Raw genomic sequence first — 16,773 nt, 5'->3', positions numbered from 1 at the left:
ATTAGGGTTTTGGTGGTCTTTGCCTCCACTCGGTTCTACATCATCTTGCGACCAATGTCGGTTTCTTGTGCCTGAAATTGGAATCGCGACACCTCAGAGACACGTATTTGGGAGCTGTGATGTGTAGTTGCGCGCAACATTTCTTAATGGATTTTGTCGTTGTACTGTCTGTCGCAGGTGCTCAAAGAGCTCTTGTCCTATGAGTTATGGCTTCTGATTGGGGAAGGGCACCCTTGTGTGAAATCGATGCTTTGCTCTTCTTGTATTCTCGTCTTTGCTCTATTTAGCAAGTAAAAGTAGCCCGGTGAAAATGTATAGACCAGGCGGAGATCTCCCTCAGTTTAGGCCAGGCGGTATTATACCTCCACCACCGCAGATGATGAATATGGTACCCCCACCCCCACCTTCTTTTGCTCCCCCTCCCTTACCAGCAAGGCCTTTTATGGTGCCTCAGTTTCCTGGAAGGCTTCCAGCATATCCCCCTCCCCCTCCCGCTAACCCTAACCCTCACCTTCACCCTCTCCCTCACCCTCTCCCTTCCCCTCCTCCACCTTTACCGTCAGGGCAGCCCCTACCTTTTGTTCCACCTCTCCCACACAGCCCCCCATCAGAGGTCCCCCCTCCTCCTCCAGCTGGTCCGCCTCCATCCCCCCCTCCTCTTCCCTCAGATGAGTCCTCTGCCATCGATTCACTGCCTCGAGAGCCTCCAAAGCCCAGGGATCCAGAAATGCTAAAGAATATTGAAGTTCTTGCAGCTTTTGTCGTAAAAAATGGTCCTCAATTTGAGAGTATGGCACGTGCAAAGCAGGCTGGGGATCCAAAATTTGCATTTTTGTTTGAGAGCGATGTTAGTCCCGAGGCAGTTATTGGTCATGAGTTCTACAAATGGAAGAAGCAGAATCTCGAACTGCAGCTACGATTGGAAGATGAAAATAAAGGCAGCAAGCATTTGGATTCAGGAAAGTTTTCTGGACGTATTCAACAGACAAATCGTATGTCTGGGCAGACTGAAGAGGTTCCAGGGTCACCAGCAATGTCGGATATGGACATGGAAGGTATGCAGCTAGATTCTTTTTCAGTAGCTTTGTGAAAAAAATTGAGACCTTAAAGCCACAGGAAATACAAGGAAGTATGGCATGCGATTATCATGGGTCAGTGAGTTTTTCATAAAATTTCTCTTGGTTTTTATCTCTTTGCTAGTTTTCGGAGTATTTAATCCAAGAAAGATTTTGTGGAGTGCGTGTCAAATTGTGATCTGATGTTGTTTTGTCTCCAACAGACGATTTTGCAATGCCATCACCAAAGAAGGAGCCTGTTGGACAACCACGGGATGCCAAGGTGGGAGTTAGTGTAGAAACGGAGCAGGGATCTTCAAGAAGGGCTGCACCTTCTGCAGAACAAGATTCGATTTTTCAAAAAAAGGAAGGGGGGTTAGGAGCTGAGAAGCCTTTTGATATGCCACAGCATCGAGATTACCCAGGGTTTTCTGAGGGTTTAATAATGAAACCGCCTCGAGGAGAACATTCACAGACAGTGCAGCTTGCACCTCCTGCTGTAGAGGATAAAGAGCATCGTGAGAAGGCACCCTTTTTCAACAGGGCTGAACCTCCTCTATGTAGGCTGACAGTCGCTCATACTGGCCCGATTATTGATAACTATTTTAGTGATACCAGTGATGCTTCTGGGGATTGGGAATTGCCAGACAATGTGGACGAGACTGGACCTAGGCCGTCAGACAATAGCAGTTCTCGGATGGAGCAAGACAATGGCAATTCTCGGACAGAGCATCATCTACAGAGAGAGCAGGGGGCCCCAATTCTGGATCAAGAAGATAACATGCCCCCAGTTAAGGGAATCACCGAGGATGCAGATAAGTTGAAGTCGAGGTCTCCTGATCTGCCAGTGAAACAAGCTTCACCTGTACCTCGGGAGCGGTTAGGAACGAAAGCATCTCGATGGGGAAGCCCCCAGCCTTTACAAGTGCTTCAACCTCCCAAAGAAAGCAGAAAATATGACAATTTAGCTGAAATGAATATGAATGAACCTGTCCAAGATGGTGGAGAAGAGGAATACGTTAGCCCAAGGCGAGGTAACAGTTTAAGTGATGCCAGTGACACTCCGAAGGATGTGTCAAGACCAGTCAGCCCAGAGAGGACTGGAAACAGAGGTTTAGAGTATGACAGATCTGGTGCAGATTCTTGGCAACGAAAGGATCAGGACGCTGTGACTGTTGATGAGTTTGGGAGACTAATCCGGGATGGGGCCTCAGAAAGTGATTCTGATGAAGGTCAACATCGGCAAAACCGAAAAAGAAGAAGCTACAGCCGAAGCCGAAGCCAAAGTATAAATAGAAGTAGAAGTCGAAGCAGAAGCAGAAGCATAAGCCGTTCACCTGGAGATGCGCGGTGGAGAAGACATAGCTTTAGCCGTTCTCCCCGTCGAAGGGGAAGGTGGAGCAGATCTCGCAGGTCAGGAATCTCTAATTACGGATGGTTAGTTCTATTGAAATAGTCTTCTTGTCTGTTGCTAGGCTCTTACTTTGTATATTTGTATCTAGGTTTTATGCTCACAGCAGGTCATACAATGTGTTTGTACAGCCGATCTCCACGATGGCGCAGGAGCCGTAGCAGGACACCACCACCAAGAGATTTGAGGTGGGGAGGCCTGGGCCGAGGTGAGCGGGATTGGAGAGGTGATCGTGAGTTCCAGGAAAGAGGAAGAAGAGGAGGAAGAGGAGGTGGACCTAACATTTGCTTCAATTATGCAAGAGGCAGGTGTTTTAGAGGGAATTCCTGCAGGTTCCTTCATCAGGATAGGAAACCTGTTGTGTATGAGCGGGATGCTTGGATGCAAGATGTCCCAACTGGAAGGCCTGAGGGAGACGCTAGGATGGAGGATGCAGAGGTTGAGAAGGAAGTATTTGTAGCAGGAATTTCAGAGGTGGAAACATTTCAGAAGGCAGATACTGTTTCAGAAGTGGAAACATTTCAGAAGGCAGATGCTGTTGCAGAGCAGAATGCAGACGAGGAAGCTGATGAACTGGTGCTTCATACAGAGATGGTTGCTGTTGTTAACGCAGACACTCACACACAAGAGGCTAGTCAAGGAAAACCAGAAGATAGTGAAGAATTGGAGGGTGCGGAGAGGCCAGACATGAGAGAAGTGGACGTTGAGGAACCAGAGGTGAGAGAAGTGGAGGTTGTTGAGGTGTTGCAAGAAGTGGAGGTGTTTGAGAAAATAGAGGAGAGTACAAAAGTGGATGTGGTTGAGGAACCAGAACCTAGCCCAGAAATCGTAGGGACAGAGAAGGTGGAAGCAAGTAAAGAACTGGGATCTGCCAAAATAGAAGCTGTGATGGAAGTGAATGTAGAAAAACTAGAAGCAAATGCTGTCACTGAGTGGTCTCTGCTAGAGGAAGTCGGAGCTTTACCTGTTGCCCCACCTCCAGGCCAGCCTCTTCAACATGGAGCTTCCAGGGCCTTGATTCCTGAATCAACATCCTTCCCTGCAGTCTCTCTCCCTTCATTGATGCCTTTCCCACAGTCGAGGCCCATCGGGCAATCCTTTCCTGTTGGGAACCCATCTCTTATTGGTCAATCATACATGCCCATTAGTCAGCCCTATCCCCCTGGAAACTTGGCACCTGGTATTCAGCAACCTAACTCCTTGCATCATCCTTTACCCCTGCCTCCGGGGAATATACCACCTTATGCTCAAATGGTTCCTCTTAGACAGCCCATAAATAACACTTACACAAATACGGGTAATAACTTCTCCTCAGGAAATCCTAATTTAGTACAGCCATTCCCTTTTGGAAATCAGCAGCCAAATTCAATGAGTGGAAATCCAGGTCCTCGCCAACCTTTTCCCGTCGTCAGTACGGGTCCAAGCCAGCAAGCTTTTCTTCCCACAGCCTCCATGCATCCATTGTCAGCTTTTTCTCAAAGTTATGGGCCACCTGTGCAGCCCGGTTATGCAGCCTCCTTTCCTGCTCAGCCTGGCTTTGTGCAGAATTCAATCCCCACGCAACAGCCCAATTTCCCACCTCAAAATCAGCCATTAAATTTCCCTTCAAATCCTCCCAGTTTACAACAGCATGGCATTCCACCTAGTTCAGGGAATATTCTCACTTCTGTGCAACATGGCTTCAGCTCCACACCTTCCTTGCCACCACAGCAGTATCTTCTCCCACGTCTATTTGCAGGTGACACCTCACATCAATTCACATTTCCAATGAACAATGGTCCGCAGGATGTTTATTCAAGGCCACCAGCCACATTGTCTGCACCAAGTGTTCAGACTCCTACGTCATGGGTGCAAGCTGGATCCCTTGATTCTTCAGCTCCATCAGTGTCAGCATTGCCGCCTACAACAAGGCGATCTTCATTGTACTCTTATCCTCTGACAACTATACCTCCTCTTTCAAATTTAATCAAACTGTCTGGAGTGTCCAATCTATCAACTTCTGGTGATCAGTACGATCCTTTGTCTGACAGTCTGGATCCGGATCCAATTGGGGGTTTAAAGTCAATGACTCCAAACTTTCTTAAGACAGCTGAAGAGGGGAAGTCCTTAGGTGCACTGTCAAACACAATAGCAACCCATCTGGAGAATGTAAGTCCAGGTCTGGATGGGGAGAAGGTTTTGATCCGCAAATCAGACAGCCTTGAGGCAGAAGTTGCAACTATAAACGAGGCAGCTGCAGACCCAGGGGTTGGCATAGTTGAGAATGTGAGTCCTCCTGATGATCATAGGAATTGGAGTCCAGGGCAGCCAGGAGAGGGTGCAGAGATTGGGCAGGATCAGGCACAGTCTAAGGTCAAGAAGAGCAGCCGTGGGTTGAAGCTGCTTAGATCTGCAGTTGCTGAATGTGTGAAAGAGCTCCTTAAACCAACTTGGAGAGAAGGGCACATGAGCAAGGAGGCATTTAAAACCATTGCCAAGAAGGCAGTGGACAAGGTAACAGGGACTTTGCCAAGTCATCATATCCCAAAATCACAGGAAAAGGTTGATCAATTCATGGCGTCATCTCGCACTAAAATTTCCAAGCTTGTACAGGTCAGTGCTTCCTTCTAGTTTTGTGTATTTGTTGTTATACATTGTTGAACTTCAAATATCTTTCCCAAGCATGGGAAGCTTTTCATCTCGAGGCTTCGAGTCTAGATTTGACCTGGTGGCTTGTTTTGTTTCAAAAGAAGGCGGCACAAGCACTAAGTCCCTGTATAAGAAGTGAAACTGAAATAAAATCTTCCAATAACTTGTAAAAGAGAAAGGCCAGAGGAGTAAATTGGGAGGAGAGGGGAGAGAACAAAGCCAAGTGAAGGTAAACACATAGGGGGAGGGGAAGCTGATTGAAATGGAGGAAAGGAGAGAGGTGAAAGAGAGAAAGTGGCCAATAAATGTAGGGGATCAAGGTAGTATAATTAAGGTAGTCTAAGCTAGGGCTATCCGCCCTGATTAGCAAAAAGTCAGCATGAATCCATAGTTCCTTACGGGGACAAAAATGGTGTAGTATAGCGTTGAAGATGGGTTATTGAGCTAGTTGGGTGAGGCTCATGCTTTTTCACAATGCAAAATTTGGCTCTGTTTTAAAAAGACACATGTTTGTATTGATAACTAGTTGGACTTTGTCTAAAAATTGATCTGATGTTGTGCAAAACTAAGTTGCTTATATGAAACATGAGACTAAGCAACTACTTTTCCATTTTCCACCATATGGTGACACGGGTGTGTACTTTGTTGTTGGTTTTTAACTCTTGGAGGGCATATATGTGGCTCTTCAAATCTTCTAAAAATGATGGAAGTGAGGCCACGTATTTGTCAAAAGAAATATGTGCTTGCAAATCAAGAGAGAATGTGGTTGTCAACTAGGAGTATCTAGATGATTACGTTTTTGCAATAGAATGGTATTTTGGCATTCAAAGGTTGTGTCAATGCTATCAAGCCATTAGGTTCTACTTGAGAAACTTATTGCCAATGCTGTTGAAATCAGTCATCCTTTCAACTCTAGGAATTGTGCTTAAAGGAGAGCTCTCTCCTCTAGTTTATGGCAAATTCGTAGTTCAAGGATGTGTGAGAAGTGCAGCGGAAATGAACAAAAGAGAGAGAGAGAGAGAGAGAGATAGCATGCCTCAAACACACACACTGAGAAGGTGAGAAAGGGGAGAGGCACAGGAGGACTGCAAGTGATCTCTGGAGAAAACGCCGCTACAACTGGGGGAAAACCATGGAAACAACGGGCTGCTCGAGAGCTCGGAACACACAGCTCAGCAGCCAAGTGAACTGGGAGCACGAGGAAGTGGAAGAACTGCTCCACTACCCTGCTCCTCTGGTGCACAACAGGGCTGGCTCTGCTCCTGTGCTAGGCCCTCCAAGAGATGATGCACTGCTGCTCCAGAAGATGGAAACAAATGAGGGGAGGGGGCTCTATAAATAGGGTCAGCCCCTGCCTCATACAACCGACCAGTAGGCGGGCTCATGGCCGACCCCCTGCCCTAGGCCACTGACCAGCATAGAGGGTGGGCCGACCCACCTCTGCCCTCTATAAAGGGTTGGCACACAGCCCTACTGCACCTCTAGGGGGCCGACCCCCTCTGCCCTGGGACCTGCCACAAGAAAGGCTGCCACGCAGCCATATAGAGGCTGCTGAGTGGCCGACCAGCAGGTCAGACCACCTCAGCAAAGCACGCCTCTGCTGGGGCCTGCCAAACTGATGTGGCAGTCGGATATGCTGCCCCAAAGGACTGCCTACAAGGCCACCTCTCCTGGCCTACCAAGGGCGCCTCCACAGCTAGTCACCATGCGTACATACGGGCCGTACTAGGCTGGATCTGAGCTGCCCTGGTCTGCTCTTACTCTATCCTCACGGAGGGCGGGCACACCCACAACAAGGCCTTCTCTTTGGACTAGCCTAGCCTAGCCTCACGGGGAGCGGGCACATCCACAAGCACTGGCCCTCTCTCACTAAGGTGACATCTGGAGATGTTGACCTCCAACAGGATGTTATGATGGAATGGTCATGTAGGCTAGTTATATCAGCATTAACCTTTATGGTGCCACGGAGGGGTCATTTTTGAATTCTGACCGTCGTTAAGCTGATGTATCCTCTTTATATTCTCAACTTTCGATGGCCCATTTGTGGGTTACACTTCAAGTTTTCATATGGTATCAGAGCCACTCTTTGCTTTCCACTTGCCAGTTAGACCATGGAAGGAGGATCTACCACAATTAGCTCGCTAAAATGATGTGAGCATTTTGCTTTTTCATCTTGGCACTCTCTTCTCTCTCTAGATCAACCCTTGGCACTTTTGTCTCCTAGTTAGTCTCACCAGACTTTGTTGTCATTGTGTTGGTCTCGGGTGTATTTGTCCTCCGTGTCCTTAGACATCTCCTTCTAATCCTCTTTGCCTTGACTTCCCGATCTGCTTCATTGTTGTTGGTCTCTTCTTGTTAATCGATTTGGTTAACAATATGTCACCGCTGGTTGGTAATGTCACTTGATGGATAGTGGCAGGTCCGTAGAGCTAGGATTGTGCCTTGGGCCCAAGATGATTGTAAAGAACGAGGAAAGAGAGTGGTATAATGATAATAGGGTTGGCCCTTCCTTCAAAAGGTGGCATGTATAAAAGGCCAAATGGTATAAAGATAATGGCTCTCCCTTCAAAAGGTGGTATGTATAAAAGGCCAAATGGTTGACTTTGGTCTTCACTTGTTGATTACACACATTGGAACACAATCTCTTTTTCTCTTCTATAGAGTTGTCTCTTGTTTCCTCATAGTGTCTTTCATGAATGACATGTTCTCTTCTCCTCTTCCCTTCTTCTCCCTTCTCCACTCCCCTCTCCCCTCCCTCTTCTTCTCCTTATAGATTCATGATTGCAACAAGTTGGGAGTCGCTAGAGTGATACTAGTGGATGGCATTTGCATGCATTGCTCTCAACCTATAGTTGCTTGGAGTACTCCATCGGCGTTCTTGTAAGATCTCCACAACACGTGAGTCACCGTGGGACTAAACATTTTTGGCGCGATTGCCAAGGAGTTCTAGGTGTGCTTCTCTTGCTATCTATTAATTGCCCAACGCTGAGTGTTGTAGAGAAGAGCTATTGGTTTTGGTGTATATTAAGGCGTGAGTGGAAGAGAGGTGTTGGAAGTCATTTGGAGTGATTTTGAAGTGGTTTTGGTGTTTTTTAGTGTTCAAAGTTAGTTTATGTGATTACTAAGGTGTGTGTGATAGAAAATCCCAACAGAAAACTAAGAAATGATATACCGCCTTCGAATCTCATAGTATGCCAGACATATGCATAGAGAATGCTCCTCTATCTCCACCTCCCCCAATGTGCAAAGCCTAAGCACTCTCCTCACATTTTGTTGCAAATTTTCTAGTTCTGTTGATATCCATGTCAAATCAAATGCTAGGATCATCTCACAGATTACATATCCATTGCTCTCTCGATATGCCAGCAACTATACCTGCTCCTATCCCCAATTGATGGGATGAGGCTATCATCTATCCGATGGCAATCCTCAATGAATGTGAGATGCGTTTGTCCTCCAAGTATGAGGATCTGATGACCAATTTGTCCTCTGCTACCCTAAGGAAGTGGTCGCGATAGAATTGAATCTTGGTGGGGAACTCCTGGTCCCCTCCCCAAGTCCGTGCTGTGTCGAGCTGTAATAGATCCAATCGTATAATGCAATTGATCTCATCTCGTGGGATCAAGGAGGGCGGGCATCCTATCATGAGGGCATGTATTTTATGCTGGCTTGCATGTGGGCTAGACCCTGAGAAATAATGCGGGCAGGGCGTTGGGTTGCAAAGTTTGGGAACCATCTGGTCTGGTCGGATCTGGGGAGATATGGTCGGAATAGAGGAGGTGGCTGGTCAAGCGGAAAAAATCTAAAAGCACTTGGGCATACAGCGGATGTAAAAGCTCACGGGCTAGGAGAAAGGATTCTGTACGGCAAGGGCTCTGCTGGTCATCACGGGAGAGCCGGTTTGCTGGCTGTGTATGGACGACTAGTAAGGTCTGTGTACGAATGTGCCTACGCTGGTTTCCGTATGGTGTGCACACGGGCTCATAAGTGCTTGTACGGACTGCCTCAAGTGTATGTATGGACAGTGTATGGAGGACATAACTGCAGCGTGTAGAAGCTATATGGACTGTGTACGGCTGAGACACGGTTCACGCACGGCTCACGCATGGATTGATTGTGAACGGACACTTGTACAGGCTGCTTCCACTTAGGTACGGAACACTTTGTTGCTGGTGTACGAGCTTGTACGGCCTATTCACAGGCTGCTCTATGTGCTGGTGTAAGTCTGTATGGATGAATTGCTTGTACGGTTTGTGTACAGAGCAAGTACAAGTGTACGGCCCACTCTAGACAGGTGTGTGCGGCCTAGGTTTGGGCTGCTTACAAGCATTAGTACGGCCTCTGATTGGGTAGCAGCTCTCGTGTCAGAGTGGAGGTGATAATCCTCCCTCTTGTTGATGTGCATAAGCTCGTGTATGAGCTGTATATATTGCCTTGGAATAGGCTAGTCAAGTTTGCAATCACCCATTATTTTGGATGCATCAGTGTCTTGGAAAGTACTTGTAGCAGGCAGAGGGATTGTGTGATTTAGAGAGAATTGCCAGTAAAAGTTTTGAGGTTGACAGTTTTGGATGCCTATTGCTTGATGTGGTGAAAGCAGAGCCCATTAGGGCTGATGCATGGGTTAATGATGCCAAAGTGGTATCTTGTTTCGTGTAGAAACATACTTTTGGTTTCTTCAAGAGATAGGTCACATGCAGGCAATGGATTTTTGGTCACATGCAAGAGATAGGTCACATGTTTGGTACAACCTCGTTGCTAATTAGGCAAGGGTCGGGAATCCATGCTTGAGACGGCAAGTATCCTTGGAACCCAGAGAGGGATGGTATAGGTGTGACGGCCATAGTGTTTGTTGTGTTGTGATGCAAGTTCTCTTCTGGACAAAACAGGTGAGATATATGCTGCCCATAGGGTGAGAGACTATTGGTGGTGACAGTCTTGAGCAGTGGAGAAAGCTCATGCATGATTTCTTTTTCTGCTTTGAGCAGATAGGTGTCTAAACTAGACACTAGTGACAGCTATGGGGGACTGTGTGGCTGAGGGTGGTTATAGTAACAGTTCCAAGCTGTGTGCAAGCTTTTTGGAATAGGAATGGGGTCCTATTGCCAAGGGTTGGTGAGAGCAGTGAGCATAGGGTGAGAGACTATTGGTAGTGACAGTCTTGAACAGTGGGGAAAGCTCATGCATGATTTCTTTTTCTGCTTTAAGCAGATAGGTGGTAAACTAGACACTAGTGACAGCTGTGGGGGACTGTGTGGCCAAGGGTGGTTATAGATGTTAGAAATCAAGAGGGAATGAATCACTCAAACCTCCACCCAAGATCTCTCCAACTCTTACACACACTCAACTCAGATAGATGATCACAGATGCAACAAACACTCTCTCAGAAATAAATATGGACGGAGAGAGAAAGAGAGTATATTCATCTGTTAGAAAATACCCAACAGAGGGTACACGTAGCGGAAGACTTATAGTAATGCCCAGGAGCTCACACAGTGTGCGGTGTGCGTGTGGAATCACAAACTTCTTTACTTATGTGCATACAACAGATGTGCAGACTCATCAATAGACAATGAACCAACCAGATAGAGAAACCACCAAAATATATATTTCCATCCACAACTATGGACACAATACAAAAGAGACAGATCCAGAGTCCCACCAATGATGTGGTCCTCTGATCTTACCACAAGGTCCTTCTCCTATCTGCTGGCTATCTCTAGACTCGAGCCCGCGTGCTCCACCTGGAGCTTCTGTAGACTTTCCGTCCAGATCACAACACCTTGCTGTCTTTGCACCAGCCTAGGTGGGCAGCACTCTGAGCTAGGTCTGCAGCTCTGCAGCTCCCTTGTCACCCTCTGGATAGAGACCCACAAGTGGCTGATCTGCTGCTCCTCCTGCTCCCTGAACTGCTGCACCAAGTGATGTAGTGATCTCAGCACCTTGCTGCCCTAGATGACAGCCAAGGTCCCAGCCCTTTCCTGGCTAAGTCTGCAGCCCTTCAAGCAACTCTCTATCCTCCTGAATGTAGGTCCAGAGGGTGGCTGCCTGCTGCTCCTTTCTGCCCTGGATCTGCTGGAAGCTGGATGTGAAATGAGGCCTGAGGCCTCTCTTTTTATAGGCCCCCCAAGGGGGCTGGAAAAAACCGACCAGCCTGGTACAGACTGGCCGACCAGTCTGTGGCTGGTCCAGCCCTAAAAGGGCACACTTCCCAGGGCTTTCTGGCCCAAACTTCCAGGGCTCTTTGGCCCTCCTTTCAAGGCAAGTATCCAGCCTATAAAAGGCCTGCCTCCTGCCCACTGACAGCCACATTTCCTGCTGCAGATCTGGGCCTGCACACCCTGCCATATCTGCGCCTCTGCCAGGCCCTCTTCCCAGCCACGTGTTCTACCCCGTACACTGCTGATGTCATCATGCCCTGCCAGGTCAGATCTAGGGCTTGCTGTCCCCGCCTTCTGCTTCTTCCACAGGTTCCTTCCTTTGCAGCCTTCTCCTCTTGTGAGGTGCTGCCCATGTGGCAGCCCCCTCTCTCTTTCTTCTCTGGGCATCTTCTGTCCTAGGTCTCCCTCCCCCACGCTCTCCTCATTTGGGGGCTTACAGATGGGGAGGTGACCTTTCCAACATCATCCACCAGATGGTGGGCAGAAAAATATCTCCAAGGGAGCAGTACAAAACACAGTAAAGTGCTGGAGAATATTGGTGGACTCTCTCTCCTGGTGCCTCTGTGTGAGGCCTAGAGCCCCTTTATTCCTGCTGTTGCAGACTGCAACCAGCCCGTGTGCTGGTTGCCTATGATGCCGGCGTGAGTCTCTCTCTCTCTCCCCAGCCCTCCTACCTCTCACTGCCCCTTGTCCCCTCAAATCGGGGGCTCACAGGTGGGCACAGTGAGTTTCTAACACCTCCCCCTCAATGTCACAATTGTGGGCCAATCCCCATTTGTTTGATGCGGTGCTCCATCTGTTCTCGAGGAAGTGCCTTCGTGAAGAGGTTGGACAAGTTGTCGGCGGTCGGGCAGTACATAAGCTCGATCACGCCGTTGATGATGAGCTCTTGAACAAAGTGGTAATGAACTTTGATGTGCTTGGTCCGCGCATGGTACACTGGATTCTTGGCAATGGCTATGCAACTTTGATTGTCGCACATTAGCACTGTTGCGTCCTCCTGACACGTCCATGTCCTCCAGAAGCCACCTCAACCACAGTGTCTCACAAGCTGTTGTACACGCGGCTCTGTACTCTGCCTCTGTAGATGAAAGGGCTGTTGTGGGTTGCTTCTTACTCAGCCAAGAGATGGCACTAGATGCAAGTAAAAAACAATACCCTATTGTTGATCTCCTGGTGTCAGCATCACCCGCCCAATCACTGTCACAGAACCCGCCTAGTTCGATGCCTTTGGTATAGGTGATCTCGTAGGTGCAAGTATCCTTTAGATACCTCAGCACTCGTAAACCTGCATCCCAATGACTCTTCTTGGGAGAAGCAGAGAACTGGCATAATAGCTCAACTGCATAACAAATATCAGGTCGAGTATTGGTAAGGTAAAGCAAACTTTCTACCAATCGTCGGTACAAAGGAGTATCGACCGGCTGAGATGTGTCGTGAACACTTAGCTTGAGCCCGACCTCCATGGGAGTTACTGCTGTCCTGCAATCCTCCATTTGAAATCTCTTCAGAAGTTCTCTGCAATATTTCTGTTTTACTTCTATCCCAAGGAAGTAGTGTAATAACCCAAGGTTAGTCATCTCAAACTCAGACATGAGTAGCTCCTTGACCTGAGAAATCTTCTTGACATGGTCACCTGTCAAGATAAGATCATCAACATAGAGGATGAGTACCAATCGCAACCCCTTCTCAATGAACAAGTAGAGGTTTGCCTCAGAAGGGCTCCGACTTAGCCCTATCTTCTGAAAGAATACATCAATCCTTTGGTACCAAGCTCTGGGGGCCTGTTTCAGCCCGTATAGCGCCTTCTTCAACCTGCAGACCTTTAATGGGGACCCTGGATCTTGAAAGCCCGGTGGCTGCTCTACGTATACCTCCTCCTCCAGGGTTCCATTAAGGAATGCGGACTTTACGTCCATTTGAAAAATAGGCCACTGGAATTGGGCAGCAAGGGCAATCACTGTCCGGATAGTAACCATGTGAGCTGTAGGAGCAAAACTTTCATCAAAATCCATGCCTTCAGTTTGAGCAAACCTTTGACCACTAACCTTGCTTTATACTTATCCAAGCTGCCGTCTGATTTGTATTTAAGTTTGTATACCCACTTAGTGCCGATGACTTTCCGTCGCGGAGGCCTAGCTACTAAGTCCCAGGTATTGTTCTTCAGCATAGCATCCATCTCTACCTGCATGGCAGCCTGCCATTCTGGATGGTCCTTCGCCTCCTCGAAGGTCCTTGGCTCTTCAAGCTGAGCCACCAACGCAAAATTCACGGATGGGGTCTTCTGAAGATGTTGGGACCGTCGCAATCCGGAACTGCTACTCTCAGGTATTTCGGTGACCCGAGAGTCTTCCAATGTCCGTAGGTACCATCGGGGCAACCTCTTCTGCTTCTCATTGGGAGGAGGAACAAGAACTGCTTTTGGAACATCCTGCTCTTCCTCAGTATCTTGTGGAACACCAGCTTCCGATTTTGCCACCTCTTGGATGGTCAACCTGGGGCAGGGTGGGTTCAGAGGTTGAACAATCTCCTCCTCCTCAATCTGAGGCTCCTCCTGGGGTTCAGGTTGCTTTTCCTCGAAGACAACATCCCGACTGACAAGGATCTGCTTCTTTACTGGGTCGAAGAGTCGATAGGCCTTGGATTCTTCGCTATACCCAACAAAGATACATTTTCTGCTCTTGGAATCAAGCTTGGTCCTGTCTTCCTTGTGCACATGCACCCATGTGTTAGAACCAAAAATGCGAAGATGAGTGATAGAGGGCTTCTTACCATAAAATGCCTCATATGGAGTCTTGTCCTTGACGGCCTTCGTCTTGGTCTTGTTGAGAATGTGTATGGCTGTATTGATAGCTTCACTCCAATAGGCTTTAGAAAGGTTCCTACCTCGGAGCATAGCAAGCCCTGTCTCCGTGGTGGTTCTATGCTTCCTTTCGGCTACCCCGTTTTGCTGAGAAGTATGTGCTGTGGTGAGTTGTCGCTTGATCCCATGCTCGCGACAAAATGTGTTGAACTCATTTGAGGTGAATCCCCCCCCCCTGTCTGTACGGAACGTCTTGACATCCTCCCCTGTCTCTTTTTCAACTCTGGCCTTCCAGTCCTTGAACTTCTCGAAAGCCTGTGACTCTTTGGCCAAGCAATACACCGAGGTCATTCTACTGAAATTATCCACAAAGAGAAGTGAGTACCTGGATCCTGCCCACGATGCTGTAGACATTGGGCCACAAATGTCGGCATGAACCAACTCAAGAGATTTGCTGGTCCGAAACAAGGCCTCTTGTGGGAACTTATCCCTGTGCTGCTTGCCTTCTAGACAAGCCCTACGGACACCATCCTTGCCTGTAATTGGTGGAAGTCCATCCACCATCTTCGACTTTGACATTTCAGCCAAGGTTCCATAGCTGACGTGACCGAAGCGCTCATGCCAAAGTTTGGACTCTTCATTGTCTTCATGAATCAACATTGCACTGAGGCGGTACAGTCCGTTCTCTTCAACTCCTTGAGCCACCATCTGTCCATTTGCTTTGGATGTCACGGTGACCTTGCCATCTTGAAAGAGAACTGCCATGTTGTTTTTGTCCATCTGACTTACAGACAGTAAGTTCTTGCAAAGGTTGGGTACATAATGTACTCCAGAGATATCCTTCTCCTCACCCGCGGTTGTAATGAAAGGAATGCTACCGATGCCCTTCACAGGACACGTCCGGCTATCCCTGATAGAAACTTTGGAAAGTACTTTCCATGGTTTTGAACCAAGTCTTTCTGTTAGACATGTGCTTTGAAGCACCGCTGTCAACATACCGACCCTCTTTTCCTTCACTGATTGCATACGCTGAACAATGTTCACTGATTAAAAACAACTGTCCAATCGTCACATTGGCAGAATCATTCTTAGGCTCTTCTTTGTTCCTGGCTTCTCTCTTCCGCTTCTAATCTGCTTTATTCTTTCGGCATTCTTTGGCGGAGTGGCCAAGCTTTTCACAGTAAAAGCACTTCATTTTCTTCTTTCGGTCAGCGTCCTCTGACTTCTTGAACTCCTTTGGCTTGCCTTTTCCAGGCTTGTCTTTGGCCACTAATGCCTTCTCGTCGGTTTGCGTAAAGAGTTTCTCTCGAGCCTCCTCCTGAAGCAGGAGTGGGCCAAGCTCCTCAAAGGTGATTGGCTTAGTCCGTTGACCCGCAGTGACCGTAGTCACAAAACCTTTGAAACTCCGTGGCAACTTGTGGAGTGTGAGCAACGCCAATTGACTCGAGTCCACCTTCTGACCAATTGCTGCGAGCTAGTCCCGCACGACTTTCACCTTTGTTAGATGGTCATGCACACTATCACCCTCATTCATATCAAGATTATAAAGCTGATGCTGAAGAGTAATGATACGGGCTGTATTATCGGTCTTATACAGCTCCTTCAGTATGGTCCACGCCTCTGAAGACGCCTCTGCCAACTGGATATGAGGAATCACAGCATCTGCTGTCGTGCCAATTAGCATTGCTAAGGCTTGAGCATCCCTCTCCTCCCATGCACTGAGTTCATCTGCACTTGCTTCAAATAAAACTTCACCTCTTTTGTCCACAATGTCCTCCGGCTTCTCCTCGGTCCCAATCACTATCTTCCACAGCTTCCGTGCCAACAGATGGCTTTGGATCTTGACTTTCCAGATTGGATAGTTCGTCCCATCGAGCTTTCCAGCTTCACCAAAATTGGGAGTAAATGAAGAAGGAAGATGACTGGAGAAGGAGGAAGGACGAGCAATGGGTGTAGAGGCTTCTGAACGCTGATCCATCTCGGTGAATAGCAAACTGAAAAACTGAAGCAAAAAAGATGTACTGACCTCCCGTGCTAGCCTGAGCTGAAAACAGAATCACCTTTCTGCCAAGGGACCCCTTCCTTCAGAGAGTGCTTTGATGAAGAAGAGTTGAGAGCCTATGGCTCTGATACCATGTTAGAAATCAAGAGGGAATGAATCACTCAAACCTCCACCCAAGATCTCTCCAACTCTTACACACACTCAACTCAGATAGATGATCACAGATGCAACAAACACTCTCTCAGAAATAAATATGGACGGAGAGAGAAAGAGAGTATATTCATCCACCAGATGGTGGGCAGAAAAATAGCTCCAAGGGAGCAGTACAAAACACAGCAAAGTGCTGGAGAATATTGATGGACTCTCTCTCTCACCAACTGCTCCAGATCTGAGTGCTGAACACAGCCTTGGAGAGGGGCTTTCAGTCTTGCACTGGATCCTGGAATGAATGGAGGAGTAGGCCAAGCTTGTATAGCCACTGCCCAGGCCCCTTGAGTTGACCGACCAGCAGGGTCGGTACCCTGTCTGGTGGCCGACCACATGGGCCCTAGAAAACCGACCAGGGTTGGCCCTGGTCGGTGGCCCTAGTTGGGCCGACTTGGCCAGCCACAGGCCCTTATTTAAGGGCGCCCTGGGCGGCCAGTCAATGCTGCTCTTGGTGCCTCTGTGTGAGGCCTAGAGCCCCTCTATTCCTGCTGTTGCAGACTGCAACC

At 48.1% G+C, this 16,773-nt stretch overlaps 1 protein-coding gene across 4 annotated transcripts in view; it reads left to right on the top strand.

The window, feature by feature from the left end:
* Window positions 1-16,773, top strand: part of LOC147898064 (uncharacterized) — a 33,507-nt gene that overhangs the window by 301 nt on the left and 16,433 nt on the right. For all 4 annotated transcript variants that reach the window (XR_015541483.1, XR_015541484.1, XR_015541485.1 and 1 more), the window contains exons 2-4: window positions 178-1,055; window positions 1,280-2,468; window positions 2,598-5,058. Coding sequence is in view for 1 of the 4 variants with exons in the window: in XM_087378762.1 (XP_087234888.1) it covers window positions 311-1,055; window positions 1,280-2,468; window positions 2,598-5,058 (4,395 nt within the window). In the remaining 3 variants the exon portion in view is untranslated. The remainder of the gene's footprint in view (window positions 1-177; window positions 1,056-1,279; window positions 2,469-2,597; window positions 5,059-16,773) is intronic.

Source organism: Dipteris shenzhenensis, chromosome 9, assembly GCF_047967505.1.
Source record: "Dipteris shenzhenensis isolate YYH24624 ecotype China chromosome 9, Dip_SZ_1.0, whole genome shotgun sequence".
NCBI classification, from domain to species: Eukaryota; Viridiplantae; Streptophyta; class Polypodiopsida; order Gleicheniales; family Dipteridaceae; genus Dipteris; species Dipteris shenzhenensis.
The sequence above is the reverse complement of the archived record's forward strand: the minus strand, read 5'-3'. Positions and strand labels throughout refer to the sequence as shown.